Genomic DNA, 21,511 nt, shown 5'->3' with positions numbered 1-21,511 from the left:
TAATTTTTTTAATTTTTAAGTTATTTATTATTTATATGAAAACAAATTTATTTTTTAAATTTAAATAAATATAAAATATAAAATATAAAATTTTATGAATTAAAATATATTTAAATAAAAATTTTATTTATTAAATTACTACTATTTAATTTTTCATTTTTTTAATTTTTGAGTTATTTATTATTTATACAAAACTAAATTTATTTTTTAAATTTAAATAAATATAAAATATCAAATTATGAATATTTTATGATTTAAACTATATTTAAATAAAAAGTTTATTCATTAAATTACTAATTTTTTAATTTTTAAGTTATTTATTATTTATATAAAAATAAATTTATTATTTAAAGTAAAATTCATTTAAAGTTACCATTTTTTTTATTTATTCATATTTTTTAATTTTTTATACCATCTCAAAAATGCAATAATAATTATTTTTTAAAAATTTAAATAAAAATTTTATTCAAATATTTTAAATATTTATTTCACTTACCAACAAACTTTACTAAACCTACTAAAATTAATTTTCAACAACTTTTTGAGATTTTTTTATTTATTCTAAATTTACTAAACTTAGGTTTCAAATTTTTATTTAACTATCCAACAAACTTTTTGATTTAAATAAAATCTAATATAAAATAAACAAATACACATTTTTCTTAATCTAAACAAATAACATACCATATATATATATTATTGTTACAATATGTATAAATTATATAAACATTAATATATACTACATATTTTATATACACATATATATAAAAAAAATATCAATCTTATATATATTTACAACTTCTACACATTAATAATAAATATATATATAAATAAAACATATACATGGACAGATTAATATATACAATATATATTACAAAATATATTATATACTTTATATATATAAGATACACTACAATATATATATATACAGATAACAAAATATATTATATACGTTATATATATAAGATACACTACAATATATACACTACAATACAATATATATAATAATTATATACACAGAAAATCATATATGTATATATATACAGATACCAAAATAAAAAAAATAAAAACTCATATACCAAATCATATATACACAAAATATATAAACAGATTTCTATTTTTATATAGAAAAATATATATATGTATATACACAGATTATCAAATATATACACATATAAAAAAATTAAAAAAATCAAACTCATATAACTAAATATTGTATATACACAAATATAACCAGATTTTTAAATATATAAACATTTTATTATATACAAAAACACCATAAATACACATTTTATATACAAATTTAAAACCAAACACATTATAAATACACATTATATTATAAAATCTAAAATAAAAATAATAATACTTACCTATATTTCGGTGGTGGTGGTCGGTGGTTCGCTGGCCGAGACTCCGACTGTGGTGGTGATGCCTTCGCCGGTGGTGGTCGGTGGTGCGACGGGGTGGTGAGGGCGGTCGGGGTGAAGGGGGAAAGGGGGGTCGACGGGCTGAGAGGGAAAAGGGGGGGAAAGGTGGTTTTGAATTTTAGAAAGGAAAAAAGGAAAGTGGGGGAAAAGGGTCTGATGGGGTATTTATCGAGGGTTTAGCGGCGGGGGTCCGCCGCTAATAGTAATAAAATAATTTAAAAAAAAATAAATAGTATTAGCGGCGGACCCCCGCCGCTAATACTCCGCCGCTACTGTTTTGAATGGGATAAGAGGGAAAAATCCCGCCCATGTAGTAGCGGCGGACTATTAGCGGCGGGTCCCGCCACTAATACTAATAGCGGCGGGTCCGCCGCTATTAGTATTAGCGGCGGAGCAGTTGCGGCGGACTGCCCGCCGCTAATAATTTTTCAAAAAAAAAAATAAAAACGGCCACAATTAGCGGCGGACCACCCTCTCCGCCGCTAATACCCCTGTTATTAGCGGCGGAGGGGGTCCGCCGCTAATAGGTCCGCCGCTATAGCCATAAAATGTTGTAGTGAAATGCAATCTTCAATTATCAATAATTTAGAGATTGATTTTTAATTTTTTTTTTATCCTACACTCATTTAAGTAATGTTTCTTTAAGTATTGGAACATCAATTTTTAATTTATCTTTGGATTAACTTATGAACATATTTAAATCATCAAGCTTTCTTAAACACTAATATATTGTATTCGGTATTCACTTTTAATTGATAACATTATAAACTATAATATTTAGATACACATATTAATAATCTCACCTAATAACTAATAATATTTTTTCTTTAATTTTAAATTGTATTACTTTCAACTAACATAGAAAAAAACTAGCATAAAATTTAGTATACGTGCTGTGACAGTCAGTAGTCCCGTGATCCGTAAGAGGAAATACCGGGTAAGCTGTGCAATCCCACATTGCCTGGGGAAAGTCAAGTGGGATGATTCTGAGACTGTGTAGGTATAGGACTACAGAGTTGAAGAGAGCTTAAATGGATTGATTGGTACTACCTATATCAACAAGGTGCATCTTGTTTTTCGGTAGCCCATCTCGAAAGAACTCCACAGTTAAGTGTGCTTGACTTGGAGCAATTTCAGGATGGGTAACCTCCTGAGAAGTTTTCCCAGGAAGCGTGCGAGTGAGGACAAAGCACGCTGGAAACACTCGTGTTGGTCTATAGGGCCAGTCGTCAGTAGTCCATCAAGCAGCCAGAGTGGCGTACTGGTGTATAAGAGCCATTATTCCGTGGGTGTAAGGACCCAATGGAGGCTTGAAGCGGTGACGTTACACGTGCCTCGCACGTAACTTTTTGCTAGTATATATATATATATATATATATATATATATATATATATATAACACTTTAATGGTGTAAACAACAGAATTTGAGTTATAATATAAGGTAAAAATTAATAATAATAATAATAATAATAATAATAATAATAATAAGACATTTTGAAGAATAAAATAGAAAAATTATTGGGATGGAATGTTAAATATTGGTAAGAGATTTTCAGTCATGCAAGTTCAGCCATACATTTTCTTATATATGCTTCTGGTCCACCCAATGAAGCCAATGAGGGGAACCCAATTCATGCATGCATTTGGGCAATCAATCTCTTTTGTGAAAAATGGTCAACCTTTTCTAATTAATAACCGTTATGTTGAAGAGGCTGAGAGGTTCTCTCAACCAGCAGGCTCAGAAGAAATCTTTTTTCGAAGCTCTGCTCTTGATATATAAACCTCCTCAACTAATCCAAGATTCAAAAGTTTCCAACTTTGAAGCTATTAGCTGTTGTTGATGAACCGAGACAACGAAATCTTGTACTGGTTAATGGTAAATGGGCATTGTCCAAAGATCGAAACTTTTGACAGTAAAAAAGTAGTGGTTGAAGTTTCAAGCAATGTTGAAAATCAAGAAGAGGAAAAAGTGAAAGAGTTGAATGTAACAGCAAAGATGGAAAAATCCATATCAAAAGCCTGAACAAGAAGTTTCCAAGAAGAAAATAACTCTTTTCTTCTTCAAAATCTTCAACCAAATCTTCAGCTTAATTTCACAATAAGATTATCGATTAAATCTGTACGTAGACTAGTAATTGAGCAGGCTGATAAGAAGAGATCAATATCATCAACTCCAAATTAAATCCCTTCACAAAGCTATAAATTTCACACCCATTAATTATTAGAGAGCTTAATAGAATAACCTCATCAGTCATTAGAAAGATTGAGAATTATAGAATGTAAATTTCCACTCCATTAAGAACTCCAAACATCTGGACCAAAATGGCGGTTGCTCCCTACAGATTGTTCAACAAGATCTCCATTTTCATCCACTCCTTTCAGCTTGAGGACTGAAAGAAAGAGCTGCAAAAAGACAGGAGAAGCTACAAACAAAAGTCAAGGACAAACCAGAAACAGAAGCTGGGAATTTAAATCCAAGCCTTTGCTTCAAAGCCAGGCCATTGCCTCCAAAATTGAGAAGACAACTTCTCAAACTCCCAATAGGCCACCAGTGAAGACCAATGGTTCTAAACAGATTCTGGGATATATGAACTATGATATGTGGTTTTCAATTGTCTTTTGATACTAAAGAAACCAACTTTTTCCTCAAAAAAAAAAATTTAATAATATTGTTTGTTTAGTTATTAAAAAAATTGAGAGAAAAAAGAAGGATGAAATAAAGGCATATGTGGAGAAAGAATGTGTACTAAAACTTTTATAAATTATAGTTTTATTATAAAGCATATCTAATGTAGAGGATTATTCTCCATAGTTCTTCCATTTTTTCTTTTCTTTTTTTTTTTTTCAAAATGAAAATATGAAAAGAAAATAAAGAAAGAAAGAAATATGTATTGTACATCTTGTCTAAGTTAAAAGTGCAATCCAAAAAAATTAATTGATTGTGATCTAACTCAAATATATATTGTCATACCCTAGGTACTAGATTTTGGGCATGACATAATTTTTTTTAAAAAGGAATATAGAATTTTTTCATTTAAAAAATGATATTATTTATTTGTTTTTCTTCCAGAAAAAAGATGAATAAGAAAATTAGAAATTATTCAAAACCATCCAAAAATAAATATAAGTTCAAGCATACATACATGATGCAATATAAAACTAAAAATAAAGAAAAGAAATTGTTTGTCCAAATCATATCAAGACATACATCATCATCATATATATAAATGATATAAATCCAAGTCATGAATTAAAAGAGAAACTAGTCTTTGAAAAGTCTAATTAAACCACAAAACATATAATTATTAAAATATCCTTATTATTAAATAGTCTTATAAGAAACTAATTAACCTTTTTTAGGGTAAGAAGCTGAGTCTTTGTCTTTGTTCTTGTCCATTGAAATCGCACTTTCACAAAAACTTGTTAGAAGCCTCAAATCTTTATCATCAATATCGTTGTTCTTCTTGGCACTACCATTATCATCATCTTTGAAAACAGCTTTGCCTTTCTCTTTTCCAGAGTCAACATCATTGACTTTCACAGGCTTCAAACTCCCTTGATCATCACCATCATTTTTTGTTGATCCAAAATTAGTAGAATCATCATGACCATGATTATCAACACTCTCAATATCAATAGGAACCTTAGAATAAGCACTAGTACAAGTACTAAGTAGGGTTTCATCTAGTTTAATCTTGCCTCCAAAATAATAATCAGTGGTCGGATCTACCATAGAATCTGAACAAGTTTCTTCTGTATCTGTGTCCTGATCATCATCATCTTTCGGTTTTTCATTAGATTCTTCCTTCTCCTTCTCCTTCTCATTCTCCTTCCCTTTCCCCTTTCCTTCATTGTCTTCTAAAATCACAATAATTAATGAAACAAAAATTACTTAAACACTTTGTGTGTATCAATATATTTCATAAATATAGAGCAAATTTTGTTTCATTCATATTCAAAATTAATGGTAGGATCAATAGTTAAGTTAATCTAATAATTGTCATTATAGCCAAAAACATCATAAACTAATTGTTTACATTAGGTCTTAATTTAAAATAAGTGACAAAATATTCATTTCCTAAGGTCATGGATTCCATGTCACACTTTGTTAGTCATTAAACATAATTTTTCACTTTCAACACCCTTTTTCTTTGTGTGTATTCTTAGTACCAATTAATCACATCACCTAATTCAAATTTCTAAGCAATCTTATAGTTACTTTGATCAACAATAAATGGTTAAGATTAAAAAGAGGAACAAATCATATCCTTATTCTAGCAAGAAATTTATTAAGTGACGTACCTTTGGTGACACTTTTCTTGGAGAAATGAAAAGATTCGTACGACGATCTAAACAAATCATCAGCCGTTTTAGCAGTGCTTGGAAATATTTTCAGAGTTCCTCGAGGAAAATTGCCTGTGTTTTTGTTCTCTCCAATAACTATTCCACAGTCTTGTTTTTCGATAAAATCCGCCTTAAATTGAGGATGAAGAAGATGCTTATCATCTTCAGGAGGCTTAAAGTTTTCATTGGCACCATCATCACCTTTGTTAGGTGATAATAATATTCCAATTTGTTGTGGTTCTTCGTTCAAATTTTGCGAATTCAAACCTTTCGAATTCCTTTTTCGGTACACCCTTTTTCTTTTTTGTTGACTATTATCATTTTCAACATTCAGATGTTTAGACTTCCTTTTTGTGTATGACCTTTTCAGTTTTGGCTGATTATCATCATTAGACCCCAGAATATTAGCCTGAATATTATTAAGAAAATATGATTATAATATTAACAAAATATTATTAATTAGTTATGTATGTATATTTATAAAATTGAACTTACCAAAGTGGTCTTGTTTGGTGTTTTGTTTTTACCAGGAGTTTCCTCATAGAGCAAAAAATTGAGAAGCTCAATAACAGAACGAAGAGTAATGTTTGATTCATCATGACGATAGTACTGCATAATTAAGAGTACATATGTAATAATATTAACAAGTTTTATACATATAAAATATAATATCAAGAAACATATAACAAAAAATTTCACATTGTGAATACATATAATATAAATCTTAAAATAAAATACACTCAATCTAAACATAATATTATGGAAGTGATTATAATATGAAACACAATTTGTGTTTGGTATAAATTTTAGGTCAGGAATATATGTAATTCTTTAAATACTTGAGTTTGAGATTATCGAAACTGATTAAACCTTTCTCTATTTTAAGTAAAGCGGCCTCTGGACTAATAAACCCTTGGCAAATACATAAAACAAAGCTTTATAGTTATGTTAATTATAGTACTTAAAACATAATAATATAAGGGTGTGTTTGTTAATTGTGATTTGAAATCTTAGGAATGAGAATATAAAACATATAATTTGTATTTGATATAAATTTAAGGGTCAGATTCTATATGTTTCTGTTGGCTCTAGTTTTGAGCCCATAAATACATCTTGTATAAATACATAAAACAAAGCTTAAGTAATGAACATAACAAGTCAAAATTTTCAAAGGCCAATTTCTTATATATAAAGTCATAACCTAAAGTTTTCAACAAAAGCTTGTCCACTCTAATTTGAAAGTAACAAACTGGTCATAATTATAGATGAACATTATTAACCAATCATCTAACTAATTAGAATTGTACGAGTTTATTCATTGAAATAATAATAAATAAATAGCGATATGTATATAATTATTGTTATTTGACACCTTAAGATGGTAAACGTTATACCGATGTGGCATCTTATTACATACCGTATCGAATTTGCCATTGAGTCTTTGCCTACGTAGGACTGTCCAACCTTTGAGTCTTTCAGAGAAACGATATTGTCTGATCGGGACACCACCACTACTACTCCACCCCTTTTCTCTTATTGGTAACTTTGTTTATTTATTTATACATATACACACACCAAAATCATTATCAACTAATAAAACTTGTTACATCCTCACAAAATATACACTATTATATTGCAAGAAAAATAATTCAAAATAATCTGATTAACGGGAATGTTAAAGTAAAAAAATTTCAACAAAAAATTCAGTTAATCAACCCTATCGAGGAGACTCTGTAGATTCTACAATGTAGGTGACTAAGTTCTTAATTTCACAAAGTTTCGACAAGACCATTTTTGCTAGCTTGTCGAAACTCTGTGGAATTAATAAGAATCCGTCACTTACATTGCGGCTTCTAAGTCTTCACCAAATATCTCTGATGACAAGACATTGGAATCCATAAAGTCTACTTGATAAGGTTGATTCTACCAACAGAAATTTGAGTCGGTAACAGAATTTGTTGTTGAGGAATTTTTACTCATATAAAAAGAAAATTACATATGATTACACACTCTATAATTTGGTTATATATATATATATATGAAAAATTTTAATGATATGACCAAACCATCTTTGTTGATTTGAAAATGCATCAAATTAATTAATACCTATACATATAAATATATATATATATAAATGATTATATAAGTGAGTGAGTGACTGACCATGTCAATATTGATATGATGAGGTGGAAAATCATTAGGGAGTTGGAAGGAAACAGGAACCTCCCCAGCAGCACTTGTTGTAAACCTTCGTCCAGCTTTTTTATTTGTTGATTCGATCGATTTCTGCAAAATAAATGATTCTACAATTTTTACATGATATATATACAACTTTTGTGCTTATGAAAATAAACATTTTTTTCTCCTTCTATGTAGGTGAATATTGCACTAAATTTGAATAAATATGCATTTAGCTAGGTATTATGTTTATAAAATAATAAAGTATTAGATTGTCTACTAGTAGGGTTGAACATCAGGCGGGTTGGTTAGATTTTGAATTCATAGGTACCGGGCTCATGGGTTTAGTGCAAAAAAAAAGAGCACCCAAACCTGCCCGTAATACCTAGTTGGTTGAGTTCATGGGTGGCTAGATTTACTGTTTATTTATTTATTTTATTTTTTTAATTGCAATCTTAATTAAATAAAGAAGTATGAAATTAATAAATAGAAAAATAAAATCCCAAACTTTTTTCTCTTTCTCATTTAGTAATGTTCCACCACCCCCTTCACCATCACTCTCTTTATCTCCTTCTTTTTGTTTTTTTTTGTTTTTTTTTTTTTTTGTGCGTGTTCTTTGAATCTGATTTTAAATGATTTAGGTTATGTATATATATATATACAAGTGTTTTTCAACTTTTGAGTTTCACGGGTTGAGTACAAGTTAAAATCGGTCCAAATGTTATTAAGTTGTGCCTTAATATAATTCACAGTATATTTTCCACTAGCAAAACAAGTCTTAATCCGAAAATATAATAGTTTATAACAAGTAACCCTAAAACAAAACCTACCACCACATGACAATCGAATTGAACAAAAAGTACCAAAACAAATCCTAATTTATATGATTCTAACATTATTACTTCAATTTTCATTTTAGTTAATGAGATAAACCCTTAAACAATAGAACAAAGCACATTCATATCTTTACAGTACTAGTGTCTACACATGTGTACATATATATATATATATATATATATATATAAATAGCACACCACATAAAAATATATATATATATGCATCATATAATTATGTATATGTACATATCACTTTGTATAATGTGTAAACCATTGAAACTTTTTTGTACATGTTTTGTGCAGACTAATTAAATAATTAAGAACATTTTAGGTATTACATTTTTTTTAGAATAACATATATAAGTCTTTTTAATTACTAATTAATCCAATTTGGATTCAATGCACAGTCCTGTGTTATATATATATAATTTATATTTCTATATAACACTAATTAAGATTTTACCTCTTTCCTATATATTTTCATATATTTTTAAAAGAAATTGAGAATGAAATATTAGGAGACCAATTATATATCGATCTGTAATTTGAAAAAAGAGAAAGAAATCGATAAAAATAAGTACATACTTAGAAAAACTATAAATTGTTATTAGCTACCCTAATTTTTTCTGTGACAAAAAACTTTGTATTGAAAATTTCGAGACAATTAAAGCCTCAACATATAATATTTGCAAAACAAAAATCATTTTCCATTTTTTGGAGCCAAACGGTACTTATAAGAGTTAATAAGAAAAAAAAATAATTGGGATAAAATTGTTTTTAAATTTTACTTATATAGATTTATTAGAAGACATTCCATAGATAAAACATACATATAAACATAAAAGAACCAAACAACAACAAAAGAAAATGCACACACATATATATAACCTAGCTAAGTATATATTCCATATATATATACATATAAATTATCTTCTTTCCTAAACCCTAAAACTTTCACCACTATAGTACTACTCTTTCGTTTTTCCTTCTAAGTGTTATAATAATGAGATTTTAAGAGATAAAAGTATGAAGCTTTTTTTTTAGGTTTTGTGTTGATAGGACTTTATGGGGTTTCTTATATGTGCTTTTGTCATAAAATGAGTCATGAAATTCGAGTGAAAATATTAATTTGTTCTATGGGATAGAAATTTATGAAATTGAAAATACTTAAGTATATGACACATATTTTGGATTGAAAAGAATTACTTTTGTCTGGGGATTTTGCTATTGCTGTGTTGTTTGAGTTAATTAGCTGATTATTTATCTTAATTATGACCATGGATGAACATTTTTATGTGTATACATATTAATCATTGTGAAAACCTTGTAAGAAACAAACTAAAAGTTTGTGCATAAATTTTTTGGAACAACAATCCCAAACACTCCATCAACATGATTGAAGAGCTAACTTTGTTCTTGAAATAAAATAAAATAAGAAAAAAGTTATTCTCTATGTCTATTCTCTCACAAAATTTTATCATAGAAAAATCTAGTCATGACCACATCATGACCAATCTCGAAGCCTCCATCATATATATATGATATAATCTTAAAACAAAACCCTAGAATTCTATATCTTTAAAACCACCTACACACAAGAGATTATACAAACAAAACCTTAAAACAAACACTATAAGATTATCTTTCATAGATCTAAAAGAATAAAAGAGAAAAAAAATGATATTCAATGAAATTAAAATCATTACCACAAGATGACCAATCTTGTCATCGTTCATATCAACACTTTGAGAAGCATTGAAAGATATAGGATGAGCATCAAACACAATATCCTCCACAGGTTTAGATTTCAATTCTTCAGCTACAATCTGTGCTCAAAAATCAACAAAAATTATATTCAAAAACCCTTTTTTGAACACCGAAAAAACAAATATTCATAGATCTAAGAGTAAAAATAAACATACATTGAGAGTCTGCTTAACCGATTTCTTAAGTGGTTCACGCAACACACCATCTATCCAGTTCATAAAAAAATTGTAATCTCGTCTTGGGACATAGCGAACTATCTCCCAACCTTTAGTCTGATGATTGTTTACACGTCTATGTTGACGATATTCTACTCTATATCTTGATCCACTTTCATCGTCATCTGATGAGTCTTCTAAAAGTTTAAGTACGACCATCTTAGCAGAGATTGAAAGTGATAATAACGAAGATAAGTTTAGGAGATTTTTCTAAAGAGTAGGATTATTACAATAAAGCTAGGGAGAGAGAGAGCAAAAACAAAAACATGAAGTAAGAGAAAGTGAGAGAAATATATAGAGAGAGTATGGGTATGAAAAAGGAGAGAAAAGAGGGAGAGAGAATGAAAAATTTGATTAGACAGAGAAAATAATAGTTAGGTGTTTTTTTTTTTTAATTGTGTTAGGTCTAATTCAATTTTATAATTAAATATTTGGTATATAGAGAAAAAAATCCAATAATAATAAATTTGAAAAACTGAAAGTTTGTATTAGTACACAGTTTTATACTAATTATAATTTGTCATTATCTTTAAAATAACGTAAATGGAATATGTAAAAATAGAAAAAGAATATCCTTTTAACAAAATTTGAAATTTGTATTGGTGCAAAGTTTTACCTTTTATAAATATAAGAAACGTTTTCTTCATTTTCTCATATTCTTCAATATTAAATGTTTTGTCAAAGAATTTCCTCCTACATTAATTATATTTTGATAAAATTATCAAATATTATTTGTTTACTATGTAAAAATCAATAAAAAAAAAAGATTTATTTTCGCATAAATGTACAAAATATATCACTGATTATGATGCCCCCATTTTTTAAGAGAAAATTATACAATTACTTAATTTTGTTTAGTTCTTGTTTATTGGTATGTTAACTATTAAATCAAGTCTCATAATATATAGCTACTAAGAACCATCAATGTTTTTATTCAGTGAAAACTTATATAAAATAATAATAAAAAAAGATTAATGAATGAATATGTATTAATAAACATAAAAAATTACATATTGTCTACTTTAATAAAAATTATATAATTATTTTTTAAATTATAGATATATTTTGTGAGGCTTAATTATTATAAATTAAAAATATATATTGATGAAGAATTTTTATTAAAATTTGATAAAAAAAAATTAGTATATAAATTAAAAATAGGAACATAATATATATTTTTAATTCGTCCTTTAATTGATTAACATTTAGCGACTATATATGATATATTTTTCTTTTCTTAATTGTAAGAAATCAGATCAAATTAAATGTTCTATAAACAAAGTATATGAATATTGTAATGTAATGAGTAATATTGAAGGAAATTAAAATAGTCTATCTAAAATAATTTAGTATCATCGTAATGTTTAATAGCGCAGCAGTTAAATAATGTTAACGATTATTGTACTCAAAAAAAAACATGTTAACCTTTACAACTACTTATTTTATAAGTATAATTGGTGGAAATATTCCATCCAAAAAATAATATCAAAATCTTATAGAAGCAATTTAACTAAGATGAAATTATAACTATTTGTATTTTAATGAATAATGCATAATGTCTTGTAATTAACAGCTAAAGATAGATTCTTATGTTTTAAATTGTGGGAGCGAAATCTAATATTTTACGTAAACAATCAAGTTTGCATGCATGGATAAAAAAAAAGAACGTAAATTAGTATATATCGTAAAGTTTAATGCTAACGGATAACAAAAATAACGGTATTTTGTATTATTTTCCTTATCAGTTGGGGAATACAAATTAAAATAAAGTGACTTATCGTAATGCTTAACATGTAAGAGTTAACATCCAATCATTAATTTGAGAGAATTGAATATTCATGTATTAGAGTTTCAAATCTAGGTGAAAGAAAAAACTTAGGGTGTATGTATAAAGTATAATAATATGTTAATAATTTTTTAGTCACAAAAAATAATTTTTTGTTGTGACTAAAAGTCACATTTTATCACAAAAAATTTATGTTATGTGACTAATTAAGGTTGTCACTAAAAATAATAATTTTGTAGTAAGAATTTGATTTGAGTTGAGTATACTCAACTAATTTGTACACATGTAAATTTGATTCTTGAGCAATAGAACTTTATTGAAGAAAAAAAAATGAAATATTATATAGGTAAACAAAATAAAATTGAATTAATCCTAAAGACAAAAGTTGGGGTATGCAAAATATTAATATGAACTCGGTAATTATAATAATTATGATCTATACATTGATTTCTTTTAATATTTTTCTTAGTAATTGCAGAAAAATAATTAGAATAAAAATGTTTGTCATTTAACATTATAGTTAGTAGTAATTACGTACATAATTTTTCTTAATACTTTTTTAAATGTTAGAGAGAAATTTGATATTTTTGGTAAACAATAAAAGTTACCAAAAAAATATAGGTTAATAAAGAATTATAATATTTACGTCGTAAATGATCTACGTACAACAACTTGTTTTAATATTTTTCTAAAAAATTAAAGAGAAATTGGATATTCTAGGTATAACAAAAAAATTTCGAACTCAAGTCGAAACTAAGGTATTTAAAAATATCTTATTTATAGTTTAGCAGTTTAGCATAGCTCACTTTTAACATATCCATAGCATTTCAATAACTTTATACTAACGATCAACTGATAATAAAATTTAAATTAATTTAAATTATAATACAATTAATAATACGAGTTAGAGAGAGAAACAAAAAGGAGCTTATACGGAATTTTTACATAAAAAATCTTCACAGTGTAATTTTTAAATTTTAATAAGAATCAATAAATTTGTCATTCCTTTTGTATAAGTTTTCTTTTATCATTGTGCTCCTAAACTTCATTTATTCTTCTTAATTCATATGCAAAACATACTTACAATAATGTGTTTTTAATGTTAACTATTTTCTTTAGTTATAATTATTGACAAATTAATTAGATAAATTAACCCGAAAATCTATCTTCGAAGAAACTTAGAGGATCGAAAACTAGGGAAGAATCGAAACACAATGTGATAGTAGAGAAACTCTTATTAAATTATTTTCTAAAAAAATTATTAAATTATCAAGTGTACATATTATTTATTTACGAAAAACACACATATTTAAATTTATGCAACCTATATAAGAAATCTCACAAAAAAAAAAAGTGAATAAAAAATAAATTAATTAAGGATGTTTGTATATTATAAGGATTAATAAACATCAATATGTTTGGTTAATTAATATATAATAAACATCCTTAATTAACTTATGTTTTATTCACTTTCTTTTCCTAATAAAAAATTTCTTATAAGTTGCATAAATATAAATATAAACTTAAATATAAATATATAATGAAGGGTTATGCTCATTTCATGACTATCTTTGTTATATGATTTGATTTGATCTCAACTACATGGTGTTATAGGTCTGTTAATTTATTCCTTGAATTTACAAATTAAGATTTATTTTCAATTTGAATTATTTTTTAAAAATAAATAAAATAAGGAAGTCAATTTTTATAAGAAAAAAATAAAAGATTGAAGCAATTTGAATTAGTTAATTAAAGTAGTTAATATATAGAATAAATCTTGCTGGTCCAGATATTATAATTCAACACTTCAAACAATAAAAGACAAAATATTTGAAAGCATTATTATTGAATGAAAATATATTAATCAGGCATGTTTTTTTTTCACAAACACAAATTTAAAAATTAAAATAAATAAACATCTCCTCCAGAAAAATTATTATTATGTAAAGTTTTAAGTCTAGTACATAACTATTAAAACAAAATGTCCATACTACAAAATATAATTTATTTTTAATTAATGGATCATAATTATTTTATTATTTTTTAAGTTTTAACAAAATTATTCTAACATTGAACTTGCCATACAAACGACATTATAAGATAGTTTTCTTTTAGCATATTTATCTTATTACAGTAATTGGTTTTTACGTATAATAAGGCAGCCAATCTTTAATTTTTATCCTTTATTTATTTCTTTTTTTTTTAAAAAAAAAAAAAAGAAGATTTATCTGTTTTTTTTAGGATTTAGTAGCACTAATATTTTATTTTAACAGAAAAGAATATATGTAAAAATATAGGGGGCAGGTGTTTCATTTTATAACTTAAAAATTGTTTCATCTCTTGTTAAAATAAAAATAAATAAATAAAAAAGAAAAACTATTTTCATCTCTTAAAAATAATAATAAAAAAAAAATTTAAAAACAATAATGGGTGTTTGGCTATATTTTTTAAAAATAATTTATAAAAACTGAGTTAAATAAGAAATTAAAGAATATCTTACTGTTGTTTTCTATTTCAAAAATAATTATTACATGTTTTTTTTTTTAATTCACATGAGTTTTACTTTTACCTTCTTTTGTTTCTAATTAAGAGTGCTAATTTATAAATTATAATGATTTTTTAAAGTAATTAATAAAAAGTTTAATTTAAAATTCATATCTCAACAGCCCAAAAACTATTTTTTGACTCAAAAAGTAACTTTCAAAAGTATATCAAAAAACAACACCTTAGCATTTTTTTTTAACAATTTTTAGCTTCTTTTTTTCCTTTTTAAATCAAGGCTGTATGAGTTCAATATTAATGGAAAATTCAAAAATATTTATATATAGAAAATTTAAGAAAAGTTATAGGAAAAAAGTTAAACAGAAGGAAACTTGTATGAAAAAAAAATCCCATTTATTTAAATATATGGTTATTCTATTTCTTAACAAATATAACCAAAAAATATCTCAAAATATTATATGGGATTAAGAATATCATATATTGATTTTTTTAAAAAAAAAATCATAAAAATAAGCATAATAGGTATAATTTGGTCAATATAACACCTTTTCTAAATGAGTGGTTTTTAGATTCTTTCTTAAGAAAATGTTAAAGAGCATTGATGACAATATTCCAATAAAAGGGTTGTATTGTATTGCTGTGTGCTACTAAGAATACTCATGCTTTAATGGTATAAAATCACACCTAATTAATTAAATAAAAAATATGAAACTATTAAATACACCCTTTGTCTCCCAAAAGGAGAAAAATCATTAAAAGAATAATTGAATGCCACGTGGCAGTGGAAAAGGGGAGAGAAATTCATCTTCCAAAACTGTCTTCTTTGTAGAGTCATGATTCTTAACCAAACAAATGGCATTGCATGGTGATATTATCATTACAAATTTTTTTTTTTTTTTGAAACAATATCATTGCAAAATTTAATTTGGTATCATTTGTAAATTGGTAAACTACAAAAAAAAAAAAAAAAAAAAAAAAAAAAAGCTACTTTTAGTGATAATCTTTTAGTCACAATATAACTTTTTTGTGATTAAATGTAACTTTTAGTCACAACAAAATGTTACTTGTAACTAAAACATAGCATTTAGTTACAACTTGTCACTAATTTAGTTTTAGTCACAACAAGTATTGTGACTATACATTTAGTTACAATAAATTGTAATTTTTGTGACTAATACTTTTAGCCACGGACCTTTTAGTCACAACATAAGAATGATATTTTATAATTAGTTACAATTTTTTACTTTTAGTCACAAATTTTGTTGTCACTAAAAGTAAGATTTTTTGTAGTGGTAGGCTAGTAGGAGTGAAGGAGAGTAGGGTGGATGGAAAGGATTTTTGATCTCTTTGTATTGTTTGGTATTAGGTGTGTTAGAGAAGAATGAAGAAAAAACTGATTAGTAGAATTATAAAATTGTCCCTTTGAATATAAAAAATTTAAGAAAATTATTATATATACTATTTTTCAATTTTGTTTTTCAAATTTATGGTTTGAGTTGTTCTGGTGGTTTCTATGTGGGTTGTTATGTGGATTTTGATTACGATTTAGGTTGCTCTATTAGTTGCTATGAGGGTTTTTATGTGAAATTTTGTAACATTAATGAAAAAAACTGTTTTAAAGTGTAAAAATGAAAAAACCTCATATATATTATTCTTTTTAGGGTAAGTATTGTATTTTGTAAAGTATATTTTATCTCTTTCTACAATCATTACAAATTTAGAGGGATCAAATCTTTACACCATGTTTGGTATAGGAGGGAGAGATTGGTGGATGGAGATGGGTTAGGGGTGGCAATTCGTTTTCGCAAGTCGTGTTCGTGTCGTGTCGAGACCCATGTATAACAGGTATATGCTCGACCCAAACACGACCCGTTTAATAATCGTGTCAAAAATAAAATCCGAACACGACTCGTTTATAAACGAGTTGACAGGACACGACCCGTGTAACTCGTTTATAAGTATATTTTGTTTAAACATGTCAATCAGTAATACGTTTATGAAGTATTTAACGCGTTTATAACCCATTTATGACACGTTAAAGTACTAAAATAACTTTAAATAGGTCATTAATGAGGCAATTTCGTGTTAGTCATGTCAACCCAAACACGACCCTTTTATTAAACGGGTTAGACGAGTCAACCCAAACTTATTTAAGGCAAACCCCAAACCCACTAATTCTCGTGCAAGTTTCGAGTCGTGTTATCGTGTCTGACCCGTTTTGTCGGCCCTAAGATGGGTGGAGTGATAGTGATTGAAGGAGAGACTAAATCTCTTGTTTGGAAAGAGAGAGAGGAGGGAGAGGAGAGATGGAGGGAGAATCTGTATCCCTCCAAACTTTCAAAATTTAATCCCCCCAAATTTTGGAGGATTGTAGAAAAAGACAAAATACAATTATTACCCTTAAAAAATAATAAATTTTTATTTTTAAAAGGACAATTTGATAATTTTACTAATCAATTTGAGAAATTTTATTCACACCTCAAAAATTTGTAAAGACACATCATTTTAATAATTTTTATTTTATATAAAACTTATATTTTTAATTGTATTGAGTTTTTTTAACTTTTTTTTTCCAATTCATATTCTTAAAAAAATATCTATCAAATAAAAATAAATTATAAATTAAATATTATGACAAAAAAAACAAAAATAAAAAATTATATGGAATTTTCTTAAAAAAAAATATACATGATTTAAATATATATATATATATAAAAAATCAAATTAAGTATTGGATTAAAAATAATGTGTGGAAAAAATTTTAAAAAAATATTAAAAGTAATTTTTAAAAATTATTTAAGTTTATTTTTTTAATAATAAAGTGTACTTATAATTTTATGGGGTGCAAATATAACTCTCCATCAATTTTTTCTCCATTCTTCTCATCTCACTCCTATTCCCCATCCTCTCTAACTTCTCCATCCATCATACTCTCTCTCTCCCTCTCATGAAACATAGGTTTGGAGGGAGAATGTCTTCCCCTATCTCTCCTTCCATCATTCTATATTTCTTGCCAAACAAGTGATTTAGTTTCTTCTTCTATCACTCTCTCTCCACCCCTCTCCTTCATACCAAACATAGTGTAAGAGATAGAAAAATGTAAATTTATTTTTTTAAGAAAAAACAAAAGATAATATATAGATTAAAAATACATAAGACTATCTCTAAAGTTTAAATTTGACTAATTTTTAACATGTGCTAAATTTAACATACTTATCACAATCCCTATAGAATTTTATTTTTTTAAAATGTGTTAAAATATAGCAATGCATTACTTTTTTTTGTTTTATTGAAAGAGATGCATCACTTATATTTGTCTATTTTTAGATCAGCTTTATAAATTTTATTCATACACATGTATTTACATTAAAATGGAATCAAAAAATATTGCACACATTTTATAAAAAAAATTATACAAAATACTAATTTTTCTTTAAACTTTACAATTATCATTACAAAAAACTTAACTTTTAGTCACCACAACTACAAAAATGGATTTTAGTGATTTTTGTTGAGTGACTCTAAAACCTTTTAGTGACCTTTCATTACGCGTCACTAATGTGGGTGATTGGAAAGATAGTATTTAGTGACCCTTCATTGTGGGTCACTAAGCATTTTCAAAGTTACTCATCGCGTGTTACTATAGACTCTGGGAGTCAGACTTTGTCAGATTGTAAAGTATTAGCTACTCTTACAGATTGTCACTATATTAATTTTTTAAAAAAAGAAAATATTATTTTTTTTATTCAAATTATATATTATAAAATTTATTATAATAATTTAATTAATTATATTTTGATAAAAATATACTTAATGATATAATTTAATAAATTATATATGAATTAATGTAAACTAATATAACAAAATATCACAAAATATATACAAATCAAGAAATAAAATTAGTAAAACTTAATCAAAATCTATAACTCATTTGGACAGTAAAAAAAAAAATAAAAATAAATGGGCATAAACATACATTTAAAACATAACTAAAATTCCTAAATCTTCAAACAAGAAAATACAAAATTTTTGAAATGCCTAATATCAAATCCCGTAAAAACCTAGGTAGTGGTGACCTCTGTTTGGCTCGTCGGCGATGTTGGGTCGTTCGTCATTTGGGAAGAAGAATAGAGATGTAGGAGTCGTGCGAAGTTGGGACCACGTGAGGAAACTAGAGGGAGAGAAGGGTTGTCACCTCCAATTAGCTCGTCCTCTTTGATGGGGTGCGAACAAATGGGGGAAACCACCGCCATTCGGGTTTCCAAGTGTTGCAAGCTTTAGGGTGTGGTCTATTTGGACCACCATATTTTGGAGAAGGCCATCGTGACCTAACAGTATCGTCGCGTAAGGGAAAAGGGAAAGAGAGATGAGAGAGATGTTGGGGCTTTGGGTTTTCTTGGGTTGAGAAAGCCATGGTCGTAGCACAACTACCTAGTCGTGGTCACTCCAGAGCCACGCGCAGTAAACAAAGGGAGAGATAGATAGATACGGGAGGGTGTGTGAAGATGGTGAGATTTAGGGTTTATTTCAGCTTCATTTCGAAGAAGGCCACCTGATTTGTTAAAGTTCGATAAGATTTCATTAAAATCTCCAATAACCAACCAAGGATTTTGAGAAGTAACCTCAGCGAAGCGCTTTAGAAGAAGCCAAGAAGCTGATTTGTTTTGAGAATCTGGTGCACCATAGAAGCCCGTGAAGTAGAAAGAGAGACTACCATCAGCAACAGCCATAAAATAGTCAAAGAAAGTGTCACCATAATGCTGGAGAGTGACATCAACATCATCCTTCCACAATAGCATTAGGCCACCTTTTAGACCAACTATTGGCGCCTCAAGTCCATTATAGAAATTAAGTGACTGCTTGAAGCGAGTAACATTATTACTACTAAGTTTTGTTTCCACAATGAAGAGAACATTTGGTGATTGTTGTTTAATAAGCAATCTTAAATTCTTGAACGCACTTGGGTTCCTTAGTCCTCGTGCGTTCCAACTTATTATTTTCATGGTAATTTGCGGGGTTGCATAACAACCTCTGCTATAGAGTTGATGGAACCATCAAAATCCACTAAAGTAGCAAAACCATTAGGTTCATAGCCTTCTTCAACTGACCAAGATGAAGTTGCTAAATTAGGGGTACCACGACATCGTTTTAGAACTTTACGGATGGAGAGAACATCATGTTGCCTCTTAAAAGAACAATTTGGCTTAACATTCTTTTTGTCACTGGTGTGACAGAAACCTGCAGAGGTATTTGTTTGGGAAGTGATCGAGACTAAAGAAGATGGTGTGGTAAATATTTTTTCAGAGGAGATGTTCATAACAGGTGTGTGAGATTTGGTTGTGGTGAAATTTGACGGTGTTTGTGGAGGATAGGTGGCAAAAAAGTTTGAGGCAGTCAGACTTATATCTAGGATGTAAATTTGAGAGAGATCAGTAACTGTTGGTGGAGATGAAATGGAAAAAGATTGAGTAGAGGCTAAAGATCTTGGAGGAAAAGAATTAGAGGGATGCACACTGTGTTCTGCAATAATAGGAGAAGAGGCTACATTAAAGGTAACACGAGAGTGTGTATGCTGCTGTGTAAAAGGTAGTTGTAGTGTGGGCTGTTGAGAAGGAGAGCATTCTCCTAAAAGTAGGGTCTTTAGTTGGGGAGGATATTGAGCAAATAATTAAGGGAGAGAGGTAACCAGAGACTTTCGTCCAAGTCGAGTGAGAAGTGGCCACGAATTTCCCTTTGAAAAATTAGTGTGATGTTTGTCATAGGCATTGGTTGGTAATTTAACACTCTTCATCCAAAGTTCATACTTAAAATCATCATCATTAACATCATCCATTCGCTCCATGAAAGAGATGCATTTTTCAAAAGGATGACTAAGGAGACCACATTCGAAGCAAAATTCAGGTAAACATTCGTAACAAAAAACTGCCCATTATTCATCTCGTATATTTGGCAGTTTAATCATCTTTCCCCGTAGTAATGGATTGGTTACATTTAACTTTACTCGAACTCTCAAAAAATGCCCTCAACCTTCATTAGTAGAATCTTCATACACTTCAAAAATTCACCAATAATGTTCCCAAGTACTTCAGCCAAGAATGAGGACTTGCTCAGGAAAGGCAGTCGATAAATCTGGACCCAAAAAGGGGTGAATATCAAATCTTCCTTTGACACATTTTGCAGAGCCCTTGGTGAGTACAGAACAATTAAATAATTTTGAAAGTGCTATAGTTCTTTATTGAGGACTCGAAGTTTATCACTTGCACAACCAAATACAATGTGAAACCTATCACTCTTATATTCAGAGATCATAACTGAGAATCTTCCTCTCCAATGCCCTGACATTTATTTTAAGAAACCAAGTTTATACACAGTATTTTTTGTAAGTACACGGGCCAAAAGAATGTGAGCAGAGCGGACAATTGAGGTAGACTAGACATGGTCAGTCGAGTTAATTG

The 21,511-nt window shown here is 27.8% G+C and overlaps 1 protein-coding gene across 1 annotated transcript; it reads right to left on the bottom strand.

The window, feature by feature from the left end:
- Positions 1-4,718: 4,718 nt before the first annotated feature.
- On the bottom strand, positions 4,719-10,972 carry LOC133038719 (uncharacterized). The gene is made up of 7 exons (XM_061116917.1): positions 10,709-10,972; positions 10,493-10,612; positions 7,936-8,058; positions 7,190-7,315; positions 6,268-6,381; positions 5,731-6,181; positions 4,719-5,286 (listed from the first exon to the last, which is right to left on the bottom strand). The coding sequence occupies exons 1-7, from the start codon at positions 10,925-10,927 to the stop codon at positions 4,775-4,777; spliced, it is 1,665 nt and encodes a 554-aa protein (XP_060972900.1). The 5' UTR covers positions 10,928-10,972; the 3' UTR covers positions 4,719-4,774.
- Positions 10,973-21,511: the final 10,539 nt, after the last annotated feature.

The sequence above is a fragment of the Cannabis sativa genome, chromosome 6, assembly GCF_029168945.1.
Source record: "Cannabis sativa cultivar Pink pepper isolate KNU-18-1 chromosome 6, ASM2916894v1, whole genome shotgun sequence".
Taxonomy (NCBI): Eukaryota; Viridiplantae; Streptophyta; class Magnoliopsida; order Rosales; family Cannabaceae; genus Cannabis; species Cannabis sativa.
Note: the sequence above shows the minus strand (reverse complement) of the source record. Positions and strands in the feature narration are given on the sequence as shown.